A 17,923-nucleotide genomic window follows, 5' to 3' on the forward strand; every position below is an offset into this window, starting at 1 on the left:
TGTCCCACTTTGTCACCCTGTCCATACTTAAACTGCCCTAGCTCCACTTCCTATGCTCCTTTGGACAATGCACCTGTGAGACTAATAGACTGGACTCTGCCATGGACATTCCTCCACCATCCCCCTTGACCATTTTACAACCCCCTCCACTATTGAGCACTTAAATAAACACCCTTAAATCACAAAACAATCAGGAGTCTGTCTGTGCGTTCGAAAATGTGTTTTAGCAATAACAGTGGCAAAATGCTATATCAAATGTAATGTCAACATACCTATGTCACACAGCTCTAGTCCATGTGGAAAAAAATCAGATGTCACACAGTGGGACCCACATCTGTGAAATCGTAAGGGAAAGTGACAACCCGGTGACCATGTCCTCTTCTGCTTCCTCATCTGTCCACAGGCTCCACAGCTGCCACAACACCTCCATCTGGACCATCCTCCTGCAGAAAAGGCACCTGTCGTTGCAAAGACAAGCTGTGAAGCATACAGCAGGCCACGATGATCTGGCACCCCTTCTTTGAGTAGAATAGGGAACCACCTGTCATTTGGAGGCACCCGGAACCTGGCCTTCAGGAGGCCGAAGGTCCGCTCTATAATCCTCCTAGTTCCCCCATAGGCCTTTTTGTAGCGTTCCTCTGCCCTTGTCCTTGGATTCCTCACTGGGGTCAGTAGCCATGACAGGTTGGGGTAACCAGAGTCACCTGCAAATGTCGAGGGACAACTGTTGACACACACTAACTCATAGGGACATACCCAGACACCTAGTCACACTATTGGGTCCATGTCCTCACCTAATAGCCCCACACAGTGCCTCTGGAGTTGCCCCATCACAGAAGAGATGCTGCTTATCTTACCTCCCACCAGAAGAATGACATTTGGCGTGCCATCGCCAAGGAAGTCCGGACCCTGGGGGTCTACCACAGACGGAGCACCCACTGCCGTAAAAGATGGGAGGACATTAACCGCTGGAGCAAAAAGACGGCGGAGGCCCAGCTGGGGATGGCCTCCCAACGTGGGAGGGGTGCCCGTCGCACCATGACCCCCTTGATGTTCAGGATCCTGGCGGTGGCGTACCCGGAGTTGGATGGGCGCTTGAGGGCATCACAGCAGCCACAATGGGGTGAGTACACTCTCATTCTGCTGATTCAGCGCGCATTGGAGGTGTCTCTGTGGGGGAGGTGGGCTGTGGGTTCCCTTAGGCCAGGGCGAGTTTAGTAGGCAAGGTCCCTTCTTAAGGCAGGCCCTGTTGCACCCCACCCCACCTGTGTACAGTGCCAACTACACCTAGTCAGGCTCCTGTGACATCCATGTGTGCAGCAATCGGGCATAGCCTTGTAACCCATGTCCCTGGGGTTGATTAGGGAACTCCAAGTGCACAGCGTAGTGCAGGAGGCTTCTGTGTCTGTAGTGTCCGCCAACGGTAGTGGTACTGTATGCACTCAACATGTCTTTCTTCTGTCTCCCCCCCCCCCCCCTTTTTTGTGGTCTCCCTGTTCTTGTGTGCATTAGCATCATCGGGCGGAGGAGTAGTGGCACCAGAGCAGGATGGAGCTGCATCCCACATGGCCCTGGAGGGCGACAGAACAGAGTCTGAATTCACCAGTGGGACGGAGGGCGATGGGGAGCTCCACGGCGGGGACAGGAGCTGAGACCAGCGATACGGACTCCTCCTCTGATTGGAGTTCCCTTGCGGTGGCGGGCCCATCTGAGCCCCCGCATCTACAGGTACAGCCACCACCCCCCCCCCCCTACCAGCACCGCCCTCCCAGCAGCCCCTCAGCATGTTTCCTGTGCCCGCTCACCCAGGAGGGTGGGCATCTCCTTCGCCCCAGGTACCTCAGCCCCTGCCCCTGTCACCCCTGCTGCCCTCAGTGAGGAGGCCATTGACCTCAGATCCCTCACTGTTGGGCAGTCTACCATTTTGAATGCCATCCAGGGTGTAGAGGCAGTTGCAACAAACCAATGCATACCTGGAGGGCATTTATTCTGGTCAGGCAGCCCATTAGCGAGTTTTCAGACTCTGGCCTCAGCACTGATCGCAGCCATTGTCCCTGTCTCTAGCCTCCCCCCTCCAACTTCCTCCACCCAGACCCAAACCCCTGTACCTCAGCCTATCCCAAGCACACCATCAGACCAGCATGCACACACCTCAACATACAAGGGAAGCTCAGGCAAACATAAGCACCACACATTCCACAGGCACTCATGCAAGCAACACATACATGCAGACACACCAACATCCACTGCCTCCACTGTGTCCCCCTCCTCCTCGTCTCCCTCCTCCCTCCCTGTCTCGTCTCCACTCACACCTGCATGCACTACATCCTCAGCCACTACGTCAATCACCAGCACACCCACCACCACACCCCGCTCATGTGCAGTCACCACCCCCACTACCATTCACACATCCCCTGTGTCCTCTACCAGTGTGTCTGTGAGCCCACCTCCCAAGGTACACAAAGGCAGCCACACACCCACCCAACATCCATCCACCTCACAACAGCCTCCAGCCCATGCACCTTCACCCAAAGTCACCAAACGTACACCTACAACCACTACCTCTTCCTCCACTCACAAACCCCCTCCATCTACCCGTCCCAGTGTGCCCAAAAAACTTTTCCTGTCCAACCTTGACCTCTTTCCCTCACCTCCCCCACCCCTTCAGTCTCCTAGGGCCCGCCTCTCCAGGTCCCAACCCAGCACCTCAGCCACAACATCTGCGGGACCAGTAGTAACTGGCTTCTGGAGTGCGCCAGGCAGCAGGGCAGCCAGTGTGGCAAGGAGCCAGAGCACGGACAGTCCCCCACCTGTAAAGCACAAAACGTTGGCCAGTGGCCAGCAGGAGGGAGGAAAGAAATCAGCCACCAAAGCTGCTCCCAGGGGTACAGTTGGGAGTGTGGAGACAGGTGCGCCACCATCCAGGGTGGGGAAGGGGCACAGTAAAACTGGCAAGTCTGGGGAAAATCTGTACGGCGGACAAGACTGCCACCATTCCTGCTGCCCAGGACACCGCCACCACCAGCACCGCTGCCCAGGACACCGCCGCCACCAGCACCACTGCCCAAGACACCGCCGCCACCAGCACCACTGCCCAGGACACCGCTGACGCCACCACCACCGCTGCCCAGGACACCGCTGACGCCACCACCACCGCTGCCCAGGACACCGCTGCCGCCACCACCACCGCTGCCCAGGACGCTGCCCAGGACACTGCTGCAACAAGCACCGCAGGCCAGTGAGCGCCAAAGATTCCGATGCTACTGAGGCCGCCAGGAGCAGGATGAAGCACTCTGGGCACAAAGCACACACCAGAACCAGTGGAGAAAGGCATCCACTACCTCAGTCCTTGGCAGGAATAAGCACTCTGGGCACAAAGCCCCCTCCAGAACCAGTGGAGAATGTTATCCACTTGAGAGACTGTGGCTTTGCACTCCCCAGGATTAAGCAGTGGGCAAACCACCCACTGTAGAGACTTGAGAGACTGTGGCTTTGTACTCCCCAGGATTAAGCAGTGGGCAAACCACCCACTGTAGAGACTTGAGAGACTGTGGCTTTGCACTCCCCAGGATTGAACAGTGGTCAAACCACCCACTGGAGAGACTTGAGAGACTGTGGCTTTGCACTCCCCAGGATTGAACAGTGGGCATGGAGCCCCCTCATGGATCTGGTGTCATGCACTCATCCGGCTGAGGTGCCCCCCCCCCATTCCCTTCCCCCTGAGGTGCCTGTTTTTTTTTTAATCTGATGCCCCAGCAGTGTTCTCTCTGTCTTGTTCGGGTATCTTGTGTGGGCCTCGCCCATGCCTTTTGGGCCCAGTGGTCCACGGACTATGATAGTGGAATACCTTGGACTTGTATTCTTGGTGTATATATTTTTTATAGTGTACATATCTTTATATATGTATATATTTTTGATTACTGTATTTGAATATATTACAATCATTTGACTCGTTTCCTTTTGTCCTTGCATTCTTCCATGGGGAGGTGGGGAGTGTAACTGTAATGTATCATGATGTATTAGTGTGTGTGTTTTCGTGGGTGAGAGTGGGGGTTTTGTGTGTTGCGTGTGTGTGTGTTTTCCCTCCACCCTCCCCTGTGTCGTCCGTGCAGTACTCACCGTGGTCTTTGCCGCCGGCGTTCGTGCTCCTGGTAGAGGAGCAGGAAGAAAAAGGCTGGAAGAATCTGGAGCACGGGTTCCATGGCGTCCTGGTTCCTCGTGGGATGTGTAGAGGTGAGCGTTTCCTCTTCCAAATCCTGTTTCTGCCGTGCTTTTGTTCGCGGTGAATCCGCCCTGGAAAAGGTGGCGGATTGGACTGTTGTAATTCTGTGGGCGGTACATTGTCCTCCGCCTGTCTGTTGGTGGTTACCGCTGCGGTGTTTGTTTGTACCGCCTTGGCGGTCGGAGTGTTAAAGTGGCTGTCTATGTTGGCGGTTTCCGCCACGGTCGTAATTCCATTTTGTTTTCCGCTGGCCTGTTGGCGGTTTTACTGCCGCTTTAACACCGACCGCCAGGGTTGTAATGACCACCTATGTTCGTAAATTTTACAACATTAATCAAAGTTATTAGACTTTTAGTACATGGAAGATGCTTTATCACTGATGATACCTGTGTTTTAGGGTAACCCTTATCTTGCCACAAAGGTATCAAGGAGCAGATCTACTCCCATCTCCTTTTCCTGGTCTTTTCTTTGAAAGCTGGAGCATCTGAAGAGAATAGAAGTTTTCCCGCCACACAAAGACGCTGCACGTTGTATCAGATCAGCTGCACTTACGCAGTGACAACTACAATGTAGTCTGATTCATTCTGCTGAGCTGCCATGACACTAAAAAAAAATATAAGCTGGGGTATTGCTCAAGCTTACTGAAAACCTCTTGGACACAGACTTTCTTGTACCTTGCTGCACTTGGTGCTTCCTTACCATGCAGTTGAGTACTGCTTCCTTCTGACTAGAGTCAAGCCTGAAGACCATGCTGAAAATTTGGTGACCTGTTCTGCTATTGCCCGTAGAGGTCACAGGAAGTCCAGCTGAAGACCACTCTGCCCATCACTATAGACCAGAGGAAGGTTGTATCACAAAACTACATCTACAAAAGCAGATGTGTTGAATGGTGACTGTGCCTGATGAACATACTCCCATCCTTCCATCAACTTTTATGGGTTTGTTCATGAGTGACCCTGATGCTAGTAAGAGGTCAGCACGTGACTGGCCTCCAAGCTACCGGTCATTCCCATTTTCAGGAATCAACAACACCTAACCCTCAACCCCCGCAATGCACAGTTTTTTTTTATTTTTAGAAATTGTCTTCTAATGTTTCTTTTATATTCTTAATGACGTTTTATGGATCAAATCTGTTTATTGGTGTTTAGAATACAAATAACATTTACACAGCCGTATGCCTACAGCCACTCTGGCCGGCAGCAGATCATATCCAAAAAATCCACAAGCCCCGGCAGAGGCTTCAATGAAAGGGTTATACAGCCACCACTAAATTAAGCTCTTCCTTCCCATCCAAGGGCCTCTATCCATAGGACCAGTCAGAGCTGAGCCCCCGCTAAGATACAACAAAAAAGCACAAGAAGGAACAACAAAGTACAACCAGTCATACCAAGAAAAGACAAAACAACCCCTCGCAGCAATGCCCAGCAGGATCGCTCCCCACACCCGCCCCAGCCCAAAGCTCAACTGCCCCCCCACCCCAGGGTCCCCCCCCCAGTTCACGGCTAATCCTTCTTCAGCAACCGTAGTACCCTCAAATATACAGGACACGTGAGCTCATTAAATTCAGCAGATAGAATCTGAATGAAAGGTTTCCATAGCTCGGCTAAGACATCCGCTCGCTGGTCTGCCACAAGAGTTAATTTCTCCATGGCCAAGATATACCACAGCTTATACAGCCAAGAAGCATGGCTCGGGACCCTGTACGTGCCCCACAAACCCAGAATCACCTGGTGCGCTGCGTTAAGGGCCAGGGCAATCTGCCGACCCTGTAAGGAGCGAAGAGGGAAGGTGAGAGGGTTGGATAGACCCAGAATAGTGTATGCCGGGAGCCTAGGGATCTCTGTGGAGAGAACACTGTCAATCTCATCTAGGATACCAGTCCAGTATCTCGTCAGCTTCGGGCAGTGCCACAGCAAATGAATGAGCGAACCCGAATTCCCACACCCCCTCCAGCAGAGTCCAGACTTCGTCGAGTCCCTCGCATGAATTCGCACAGGGGTACAGTACCAGGAAGTGGCAATCTTGTAAGCCGTTTCAACCCCAGGAACGTGACGCGCAGCGTGATGTACTCTATAGAAAATGTCCCCCCACTCCTTCTCCGAAAGCAGTCGCCCTAGTTCCCTCTCCCAGCGCAACTGCCCCTTCGTCCGGGCCACGGGCGCCGCCCCAGTTCCCTCTCCCAGCGCAACTGCCCCTTCGTCCGGGCCACGGGCGCCGCCCCAAGAAGGAGGGCGTACAGCTCCGACACCAACCGTTTGTCATCCTCCTTCCGGACTAGCCATTTCTCAGATGGTGTAAGTGCCCTGGCAACTAAAGGCCTGATCTCTGGCTGCAGCACCCAATGCCGAACCTGATAATAAGACAGTCTATCCTATCTGTCAAGCCATACTGCTTCCGGAGCCGGTCAAAGGGAATAACACCCTCCTCGTCGAAGAGGCAACCCGCCCGTCTACATCCCTTCACGTGCAAGCGCTGAAGACCGTCCGAGCTCAAACCAGGCGTAAACTCTGGGTTTGCACATATCGGCGTCATCGGGGAAGGGAAGGTTGTCAAACTGCACCGGACCGCCACCGCGTCCCACACCCCAAGAGTCGTGCCCGTGATAGGGGAGGAATAAAGACCCACCGCTCTATCCCGACGCCGCAACCAGGGCTCTTTCCAAATAAGAGAACCAGCCACTGCCTGGTCCATAAAGCACCAATGCTTCTCGGTCATCGGCCGACTCCACTCAACTAAAAAACGGAGCTGAGCTGTCTGATAATATTTTAACTGGCAGGGGACCGCCAATCCCCCTTCAGCCTTAAGGCGAAACAACATGGCGTGGGAATTCCGCACCAGCCTCCCATCCCAAACTTCATAAGCGACCTCACAGTATGAGGTGGCGGAGCCACAGGAAGCGTCTGGAACAGATAAAGGACGTGCGGCAGGATCGTCATTTTAATGGTAGCTATTCTACCAAACCACGACAACTTGAACTTCCTCCAGGCGTCCATATCCCTATGTATCTCTCTGGAGAGAGCTGCATAGTTCAAGCGAGCCGTTCTTGCCACTGTCTTTGCCAGGACAATCCCCAGATAGGGACTCTGCGACGCTGCCCAACTAAAGGGAAACCTAGAGTGCAACTTCGCTACATGGGCCGGCACCACCGAGAGGTTCAGGATCTGCGACTTCTGCATGTTTACTTTAAGCCCTGAAATTCGCTGAACGCGTCCAGCGCCCTCACAAGCGCAGGGAGCGAAACCATGGGCTCCAAGAGAGTAAGAAGCACATCGTCTGCGTACAGGCTAATAAGATGATGGTCCCCCCGAATCTAATGCCCTTGATTTGAGGGTCAGCACGGAGCCGCTGTGCTAAAGGCTCCATATATAGCGCAAACAAAAGCGGGGAAAGGGGGCACACCTGCCGTGTCCCCCGACCTATCGGGAACCGCAAGGAAACCGTACCATTGACCCGCACCGTAGCGCACGGTTGGCTATAAACACACCGAACCCACGACATAAACACTGGCCCAATACCAAAAATCTCAAGCACCTGGAACAAATACGGCCAATGCACTCTATTGAACGCCTTTTCGGCATCGATAGTAAGCAAAAGGGCCTCTCTACTAGACCGGTGGGTTTTATCAATCAGGAGCAGGATCCGCTTAGTGTTGCCCCCACACTGTCGGTGCGGTATAAAGCCCGCCTGGTCAGGGTCCACAAGCCCGGGCATATAGGGGCTTAATAGCCGTGACAGTATGCGCGTAAAGAGCTTGGAGTCAATATTAAGAAGAGAGATAGGCCGGTAGGAGGCACAATCCTCTGGGCACTTGCCGGGCTTAGGTATAACTGTGATAGTAGCATCAAGCATGCTAGGGACTAGCGTGCGTGTCTCTGTAAAAGAGTTAAATAAACGAGTTAGCACAGGGGCCAGCTCCAGACAGAAGGTTTTATAAAAAAAAAAAAAGTGGAGTAAAGCCATTCGGACCAGGTGACTTCCCGGCCTTCAAGCATGAAACCACTTCAAAGCGAATAGGCTCGTCGAGAGAGGCCGCATCCTGCTCCCGATGTGGCGTTACGGCACAATCCGTAAGATAAGGAGAAGGGTCTCCCATAATAGTCGCATCCGCCGCATAGAGATCCTGATAGAATTCAGCAAAGGCCTCTGCAATGTGATCATCTGTGTAAACCTCTCCACATGAAGACGAACGTACCATCCTCACTGCTTAAGCATGTCGCTGGGCCCTCGGCCTCTGAGCCAATAACCTTCCGCTTCTGTTGCCCCCATGTAATACTTATGCTTAAGGCGTGCTAATGCAAACTCCGCCCTGTCCCAGTCTAGTCTCTTTTTAGCTGCAGTCTCGCCCGTTCCAACTCCCGCCATATACGCGGGGCTCCAGTAGCTTTATGGGAACGCTCCAAAGCGGCCACATGCTGCTCCAGGGCCTCTCTCTTGGCCCTTCTAGCCTTGTTTTCTTCCGCCGCAAGAGAGATCACCCCCCCCCCGCACGACCGCCTTAAGCGCCTCCCAAAGTGTTCCTATGCTAGTCTGTCCATCGTCATTCTGTTCAAGGTAGTGCTTAATCGAACTGCGCAGGGAATCCACCACCTCCCCCGACTGCAAGATCGTATCCCAGAAGTGCCACCCCAAGCCTCTCACAAGGTCGGCCTCAACACAAACTCTCACTGTGATTGGAGCGTGATCTGCCAAAGCGCGAGGTTCAATCGCCGTTCCCTGCACTCGCGCACGAAACGCCGCCGAAGCCCAAAAATAGTCAATGCGCGCCTATGTTCTGGACGCAGCCAAATAGAATGAATAGTCGCGCTGCCCTGGGTGGGCCGCCCGCCAGATATCCTCCAGATTGCAGTCAGCAAGCCACTGAAGCCCCGCCATGTTAGGGGCATAGATATTAGCTAATGTAAAGTGGAAAGCGCCGACGCGGAGCTTCAAAGCCAGAAATCTACCCCGAACCTCATGAACCTTCGCTATTACCTCCCCCTGGAAGGACCTTGAAAACAGAATCGCAACACCAGCCCTCTTCGTGGACGCAGAGGACCAGAACTGCCGCGGGAACCACCTAGAACGCATACGATGTGTGTCTGCAACTAGCAAATGCGTTTCATGCAGCAGGCATATCTGAATCCCAGAAGGCTCCAAGAAGGACAGTATCGCCAGCCTCTTCGAAGGGTTGTTGAGAACTGCGTACATTAAGGCTCAAACATTTAAAGAGGGGACCCATGAGAAGGTAACAACACAACCATTGCTAGATCCTCACCATGTGTCCCGCCCCTCCCCCCGATAATACGCCAATAGCTTGTAGAGGGGTACAATACAACCAAACAAAAGGACACAACAGGTGCAATTCAACCAGCGTCAAGTCCTCCGTGAAACACCCACAGTGAGGAAGGTCCACATAAGGTCGGGGATACACCATTAGGCACATGCCGGGCCCCCGGAGCCCCACCACCCAGACCCCGCTGCAGGTCATTCGATATCATCTCCACCAGACAGGCCACCGGTCCCTCCTCGCACCAGTACAGTCCATCCGGGCCTACGAGCCAGCACCAGCAGCTACACTGTTCAAGACCCGTGCTCTCCCGTGCTTGTTCTCTGGATGAGGGCAGCGAAGACCTCCGTCTCTTCTCTTTTCGGCACCATCCAGGTCGACCACCCCAGAACCTCCTCCAGGGGACCCTTCTCTCTTCTCCGCCTCATCCATCCCCAGCAGCCCAGGGAGGTAAACAAGGCCGTAACAAACTCACGGATATTGTCCCCCTCGGCTCCCCGCTGGACCCCTCTGATGCGAATATTATGGCGCCGAGAGCGTTTTTCTAAATCTTCAGCCATTAGTTGCAACTGCTCCTGCTGTTCACGCAGATGGAGTACCTCCTGCTGAAGCTACTCGACCTCTTCCCCTCTGGAGAACTCACTGTCCTCCATGTTCGACACCCTTTCCCCCAACGAGGTAAGGTCAGATCACAGATCACGTACTTCCTGTGAAATATCCTTGCGAAGTTTCCTGCAGGTCAACCTGCAGCGAGTCAAACAGAGAAGTAAGGAAGCTCTTTGTAACAGGGGCCTCACCCTCCGCTTCTGCGTCGCCCGTTGGAGCAGCTCTCCGAGTCAACGCCTCGGTCTCCGCTTGACGGTTTTGCCCTGGGTGCGATCTAGTTAGCATCTCTCGGACGGACTGGTCCCTCTTGGCTTTGGTGGATGCCATCTCCACTTCCTCCGCTGCTCAAGGGCACTGAGTATATGCTCCAGAAACGGCTTTCATCACCCCTCAACCGCGGGCCGCCACGTCCCGCCGATTCCCAGCACTGTCAGCCACACCACCAAGCCCTCCAGACCACTGCTGCGCCTTAAGGGGGCCCTCGCCACTGCACCTCCCAGGATGCCTCCTCCTGACCCCTAAGTCCTGCTGATGCCTCCGTACCCTCCAGCAACCATCTCCGGGCCCTCAAAAGCTCTGTAGCCGACCCAGGCTAGCCAGCCGCCACCTCACGGCAACACAGGTCACAGCGCCTCCACCCTGCTCCGTCCAGTCTCGCAGCCGCCAAACTGCAGGGTGCTGCACTGCGGGCCGAATGGTCCCGCCGATCTCCTATAGGGCAGGTGCCGCCTTCCGCTCGCCCCCCCTCCTCACCACAGTGTAGGGAGGCCAGGCCAGGTAACCTCCGCAGCACACAACGCTCCTGCTGCCTCCCGAATGGCGCTGTCCTCTTGCGGCGTCCGCCGCGGGGCCTAGGCCGCACTCCTCTTATCGCGCCACCGACTGAATTTCTATATTTAAAAAAATATATATATATTTCCTAACTATAACATCACTGTAATCTTTGATTTTTTTCAGTGACTTTCTATAGGTTTTTGTTAACGTAAATGTATTTTAATGACTATACTTTAATCCAACCACTGCCGTGCACGGCTTTTGGCCATGGTAGGTGGGGGTTGGCCGCAGGGCCTGGCCATTCCCATGCCCCTATAACCACCCTACCCCACAGCACGCACGGCTATGCACAGCGGGGGTTGGCTGCTGAGCCGTGCCTGTGGTCCAGCTCTGCAATGAACCCCCTATAATCACCCAACCCTGTGTCGTCCTGCCCACTGTTTCTGCCTTTCTGCTCGTTTCTTGCCTTCTGTTTGTCCATCTCTGCCAATTTCTTGCCCACTGTTTCTGATTCTCTGTCCATTTCTTGCCCTCTGTTTCTGCCTTTCTGCTCATGTCTTGCCTTCTTTTTCTGCTTCTCTGCCCATTTTCTGCTAGTTTCTTGCCCTCTGTGTGTGACTTTTTGCTCATTTCTTGCCCTCTGTTTTGTGCCTCTCTCCCTCTTTTCTTGCCTTCTGTTTCTGCCTCTCTGCGTGTTTCTTTTCTTTGGCTTTAAAAATTGCATGTTATTTATGTTCTTAGTGCCTTAGTGCTGATGAGTGCATTCGTTCTGTGCACTCGGTTGAAGTAAAATTGTAGTCCTTCTATTTTTGTGAAATGTCCTATTTTTAGCTTTAAAATTCTGGTCACCCTATTTCTGTTCTTTTAATGCCCTCTTTCCGGCTATCTGGGATCGCAGGGGGAGCCTCAAGGCCTCCCCTGCGGTCCTATTGCTTTTTCAATGCAGCTTCCTGCATGTCAAAACATTTCTTTCCTTTATCTCCCTGCCCGTAGCAGGGGAACAAAGGAAACCTCTGCTCCGAAGAAGTGAGAGCTGTTTCACACATTTTATCGGAACGAAGTGTTTGCTGTGGCTTGACGGCATCTCTCAAAGGTACCACCAAGCCACAGCAAACAACTATTTCCCAGGGGTGAGCACCCCGAGACATAGCAGGAGTCGGCCCTGGATGGTCCCCAGGGCCATCATTGGCTCCTCAAGGGGAGCCACACAGCCACCCTTCAACCAAAAGAGCCTGGGGGAGGTGGTGTTCCCTGGGGCTGTGGGGATCCGAAACTGACCCCCTTTCCATTTATATTTGCCCTGGGGGGTGATGCCGGAGGTGGCACGCGCCCCCCCCCAATATATTGACACGAATGCCCAAGGGAGTTGGCGGTCCCTGGGGCTGTGGGGGAGGGGGTTTGCGCAGCCGCCCTGCATACAATTAGACAAATGCCCTGGGAAGGTGGCAGTCCCCAGGGCTGTGGTGGGGGAGGGCAGCCCCTGCATTTCATTTAATTACAGACCTGGGGTGCTGGAAGTCCCCAGGGCTGCGGTGGGCCAGTCTCTCTCCCACCCCCCCCATTTAAATCACATCTGTGCCCCGGAGAGGTGGCAGACCACAGGGCTGCAGGGGGCTGGGCGCCACCGGAATTAATTTAAAAACTAAGGATTTTGGAGTCCGAATACATTATCCATCTGAACAGTCGTATTCCTGGAGGTTTAAATTCAGATGTGGAGCTTTTTGTTCACATCGGTTGATAAATAATGCAGCTGTGATTATGAATTAATGCATTTATTTTTTAATTATTTTGTTATTTTAATGGTGCCATGACTATGACTGTTGAAAAATGTTGGAACTGGATGTTCTAATATTGTTTCCATTATCAGGTATATTGTTTATGGGGACGTGAATCTTTTTTCTTCAGTTATTGGGAATGTGAAATTCTGTTTTCTTACTTTATAGTTGGTTGCAAAATGTTTTTAAGGGAAGTGGGGCACGGTTTCCAAATTACCGGCGCCGCTGTTTGTGGATTTAGGCGGCATCTGGCTTTATATATATATATATATATATATATATATATATATACAGTACTTTAAATGGGCCGGTACTCTCCGGTACTGAGTACCGGCACTTTTTTATTTTGAGATCGAGAGTACCGGCACATCTCAAGAAAAACGTAATACTTTTAATTGGAGAGTACCGGCACTTTTCGGAAACAAGCAGGTACTCTGGCACAGAGTACCTGCACTTTAATTTTTCAATTTCAAGCACTGTATATATATATATATATATATATATATATATATATATATATATACACAAAAACACATACACACGCACCCAGAGGACCACATCCAGACCTAAATGTCCCTTTGCATTCCAGTTATTGTACTTTTGTTTTATCCATAACAAATACATGTATCAGAACGCAAAGGAAACTACATGATGAGCATGAGTTACTCCTCAAGGTTAGCATGGGGTCCTCTGATCTACAGAGGTGGGTTGGGGGTGTTAGTGAGGAATTGGGATCCTAAAAGAATTTCTCAGTTTACAAGAAGTGGCTTAAGTACCTCATCCACTCCGATTCCACAGTACATTGTACCTGGCATTTGGAAAAGTAGTAGTGCAGGGCTGGTTTCTGCATTTCGGATGGATGCCATTTAGAGAATGTTGTACAGGGGATACGCTGCGTTAAGGGGTGGGGGCACGGCAGGCAGATGTATAGGGTGTTATTGTCATGAGGTTGGGAGAAAGACAATAGACAAATGTTAAAATGGTCCTTTTGCACATGTAGGATTAAAAAGACTGTTCTAAATGAAGAAACCTAACATCATTGTTGTATTATATCCTGTTTAGAACTCATTATTATTCTGTTAGTGTTGTGGGTGCAGATGCCACAAATAATAACTCTGCATATTGACCGACATTAAAGAGTCATAAATGCAATCTTTATACTGTGTTTAAAATAATGTGAATATTACCATGTGATATGTTTTCTGTGCAGTTATTGAATATTTCTATATTACTTTCTCTGTCAAACCAGTGACCACATAGTTTCTCCGTCTAGAAATGCATATTTCTTTCCCGACTCTTAACGAGCAAACCCCATGTTGGTCCATTTGTTGAACTGAATTTAAGATGTTTTCCGTGTTATTCTCCTGCCATTATTTATCAGTCTTTCTGACAAATGCTTCTTGGTTCGTATTTGCCTTGTGCTAGACATTATTTGGTGCTGTTTATTGACTAGAATAGGGCTTAGTTTCTGCTGCCAATGATATTTTAAAAACATTTGCATTTTGAAATGATTGAATAACTAATGCCTTTTTGCATTTTGTATTGAATTTAAATTATAATACACCTTCATGGTTCGTTCATGTGGATTTTCCCGAGTGAATTTTCTTTGGCATCTGGATAAATTCCATGTTAAACGTAGGGCACTCATCTGGATTAGATTTGCACATAGCCCTGATCCATTAATCGGCCCTTTGATGTAAAGTGTCAAGTCTGCTTTCAAGCTTCGAGACTAACATAGTTTCAGGGAAGCATATCTCAAATAACTTTGATGATATGGCAAATAGGGTTATTGTGTCGCTATCATGTGTGAGGGAATAATGTGAGGGCAATGTGTAAAGCAATGGTATAGAGAGAGTGAATGAAAAAGGTTTGTAGTATTAAGATAGCCAGGTACTCGGCCAGACATGGCAGGTGATCTTTACATTTCACTGTATACATCACACTTTGAAAATGCAGACTCTCTTTCGTCCATGGATATTGTTTGCTGAAACCCTTTGTGTTTGCTTTGCAGAACTGATAGAAAGTGCAATGTATTTGTACAGAGCCACGGGAGACCAAACACTGCTAGAACTGGGGAGAGATGCTGTGGAGTCCATCGAGAGAACCAGCAAGGTGGAGTGTGGGTATGCCACGGTAAGCATATTGTGCCTCACTAACGCCTGTCATGGATCCATTCTTAACATTACATGTCAGGCCTACAGTGATCGCATCATGAGAGCCTGAGATTGCTGCCATGAGCGTGGTATAACATAGGCAGCAGATTCTACCCAAATGTACATCAACAGAATGAGAAGTGATGAGAGTTAAAGACTCACTTGCTCATAGATAAAACTGTTGCCTGATGAAGTCTTCTGCATTTAACCAGAAGCAAGCACTGACCCAGGATGGGCTACTGCTCACATTTAATGCCTGAAAGATAATGTGTTATGTTCGCTGCCTCTGGTTCCGATTATACAGAGTGGCACCAGGTGCAGTTTCTGCATAACAGTTATATCTGATACTTATTTATATTGAAGGCATCCAGGCTCTTTGCTAGTGGGTTGGCTGTGCCCTTCCTAGGGGAGATTACTCAACGAGTCAGGTTTTCAGCTTTCTGTGGAACTCAAGAAGTGATGAGGAGGCTCTAATGTGCTGTGGCAGGTCGTTCTAGCCTTTGGGGGAAGATGTGAGAGAAGGTGTGATCTCCAGTTCTGTTCGGAAACCTGTGCTAGTGAATGTCCAGCAGATGGAAGGTGTCTGGGGGGTGGTGGAAGTGTATGCAGTTATTGAAGTAGGTGGGCCTATGTTGTGTAATACTTTGTATGTGTGTGTGAGTAGTTTGAATTGAGGGTGATTGTGTATGGCGAGCCAGTGATGTTCTTTGATGTGTGGGCAGGTGTGGGTTTGGCATGGGAGGTTGAGTATAAATCTTGCAGCAGTGTAGTGGATAGTTTGGAGCCTGTTCAGGATCTGTTTGGCAATTCCAGTATGGAGTGTGTTGCTGTAGTCAAGTCTGCTAGTAATCAGGGCCTCTATTACTGTTTTCCTGGTGTCCTCAAGTAGCCACTTGAAGATTTGCTGTAGTATCCTCATGATGTGGAAGCAGGTAAAGGTCACCACATTTACTTAGGCTAACATTTTGAGTATGTAGTTGAAGATGATTCCTAGGTTCCTGGTGTGGGCATTGCTAACTGGTGCGGGGTCCAGGTCAGCTGCACACCTGGTGGATTCCCATGCAGAAGTCTTCCTTCAGTCTTGTCTATGTTGAGCGTTAGGCAGTTGGATATCATCCAGGTGGCCAAAGCAGAAATGCAGGTGGCAAAATTGTTTTTTGATGAGAGGTTTTTTGTCAGACAGGAAGAGTATCAATTGAGTGTTGTCTGTGTGTGAAAGAATGTTGATGCCATGTGATCTGATATTGTCTGCCAGTGGGGTCATGTAGATGTTGAATAGGGCCAGACTGGGAGATGATCCATGTGGGACTCTGCAGATTATGTTACTGGCTTCTGATTTGTAGTTTGGCAGACTGATTCTGTGCCTTTCCTGTAAGGAAGGAACAGATTCAGTTGAGTGCAGGTCCTTGGATACTCACTTCATGAAGGTGCAGAGGTCAAAGAGGTACCCAAAACACATAGGCGCCTATGGAGAACAGGGGTGCTCCGGTTCCAGTCTGCCAGCAGGTAAGTACCTGCGTCCTCTGGAGGAAGACCAGGGGGGGTTTGTAAAGCACTGTAGGGGACACAAGTAGGCACACAAAACACACCCTCAGCAGCACAGGGGTGGCCGGGTGCAGTGTGCAAAGCAGGCGTCGGGTTTCAGGTAGAAAACAATGGAGGGACCCGGGGGTCACTCTAGCGGTGCAGGCAGGCACAGGGGGGGCATCTCGGGACAGCTACCACCTGGGCTAGGCAGAGGGTCGCCTGGGGGTCAGTCCTGCGCTGGAGTTCGATTCCTTCAGGTCCTGGGGGGTGCAGTGTTGGTTCCAGGCGCGGGTCCCTTGTTACAGGCAGTCGCGGTCAGGGGGAGCCTCTGGATTCTCTCTGCAGGCGTCGCTGTGGGGGCTCAGGGGGTCATCTCTGGTTACTCACGGGCTCACAGTGGCCGGGTAGTCCTCCCTGAGGTTTTGGTTCTCTGAATCGCGAGCTGGGGCGTCGGGTGTAGAGTGTGAAGTCTCACGCTTCCGGGGGAAAACGTGTAGTCTTTGAAAGTTGCTTGTTTGTTGCAAAGAAGTAGCTGGTATAGAGCAGGGCTGCTGCTCACGGGAGTTTCTTGGTACTTTAGTCCTGGGGCAGTCCTCTGAGACTTCAGAGGTTGCTGGTCCCTGTCGGATGCGTTGCTGTTTGCAGGTTTTCAAAGTTGTCGACAGGCCGTTAGGGCTGGGGCCAAAGCAGTTGTCATCATCCGTCTTCTCTGAAGGCTTGTAGGTCAGCAGCCCTTGTTTCTTCAGGTTACAGGAATCTGATTTCCTGGGATCTGGGGTGCCCCTAAATACTGAATTTAGGGGTGTGTTTAGGTCTGGGAGGGCAGTAGCCAATGGCTACTATCCTTGTGGGTGGCTACACCCACTTTGTACCTCCTCCCTGTGGGGAGGTGGGCACATCCCTAATCCTATTGGGCGAATCCTCCAAACTCAAGATGGAGGATTTCTAAAGGCAGGGGTCACCGCAGCTCAGGACACCTTAGGGGCTGTCCTGACTGGGGGGGGGGGGGGGGGGCTCCTCCTTGTTTTTTTCATTATCTCCTCCAGCCTTGTTGCCAAAAGTGGGGGCAGTGGCCGGAGGGGCAGGCATTTCCACTAGCTGGGATGCCCTGGGGCGCTGTGACAAAAGGGGTGAGCCTTTGAGGCTCACCACCAGGTGTTAGTTCCTGCAGGGGGAGGTGTGAAGCACCTCCACCCAGTACAGGCTTTGTTCCTGGCCACAGAGTGACCAAGGCACTCTCCCCATGTGGCAACATGTCTAGTGTGTGGCAGGCTGGCAGAAACTGGTCAGCCTATACAAGATGTCGGATTGGTATTCAGGGGGCATGTTACAATAAATTGCACACTGGCATCAGTGTGCATTTATTGTGCTGAGAAGTTTGATACCAAATTTCCCAGTGTTCAGTGTAGCCATTATGGAACTGTGGAGTTTGTGTTTGACAAACTCCCAGACCATATACTCTTATGGCTATCCTGCACTTACAATGTCTAAGGTTTTGCTTAGACACTGTAGAGGCATAGTGCTCATGCACATATGCCCTCGCCTTTGTTATAGTGCACCCTGCCTAAGGGCTGTAAGGCCTGCTAGAGGGGTGACTAAA

General features: G+C 51.3%; 1 protein-coding gene across 2 annotated transcripts in view; it reads left to right on the top strand.

The window, feature by feature from the left end:
- EDEM2 (ER degradation enhancing alpha-mannosidase like protein 2) overlaps nt 1-17,923 on the top strand; it is a 551,481-nt gene that overhangs the window by 433,748 nt on the left and 99,810 nt on the right. For both annotated transcript variants that reach the window (XM_069243891.1, XM_069243892.1), the window contains exon 10: nt 14,655-14,776. In XM_069243891.1, the coding sequence (XP_069099992.1) occupies nt 14,655-14,776 (122 nt within the window). The remainder of the gene's footprint in view (nt 1-14,654; nt 14,777-17,923) is intronic.

The sequence above is a fragment of the Pleurodeles waltl genome, chromosome 7 (assembly GCF_031143425.1).
Source record: "Pleurodeles waltl isolate 20211129_DDA chromosome 7, aPleWal1.hap1.20221129, whole genome shotgun sequence".
NCBI lineage: Eukaryota > Metazoa > Chordata > Amphibia > Caudata > Salamandridae > Pleurodeles > Pleurodeles waltl.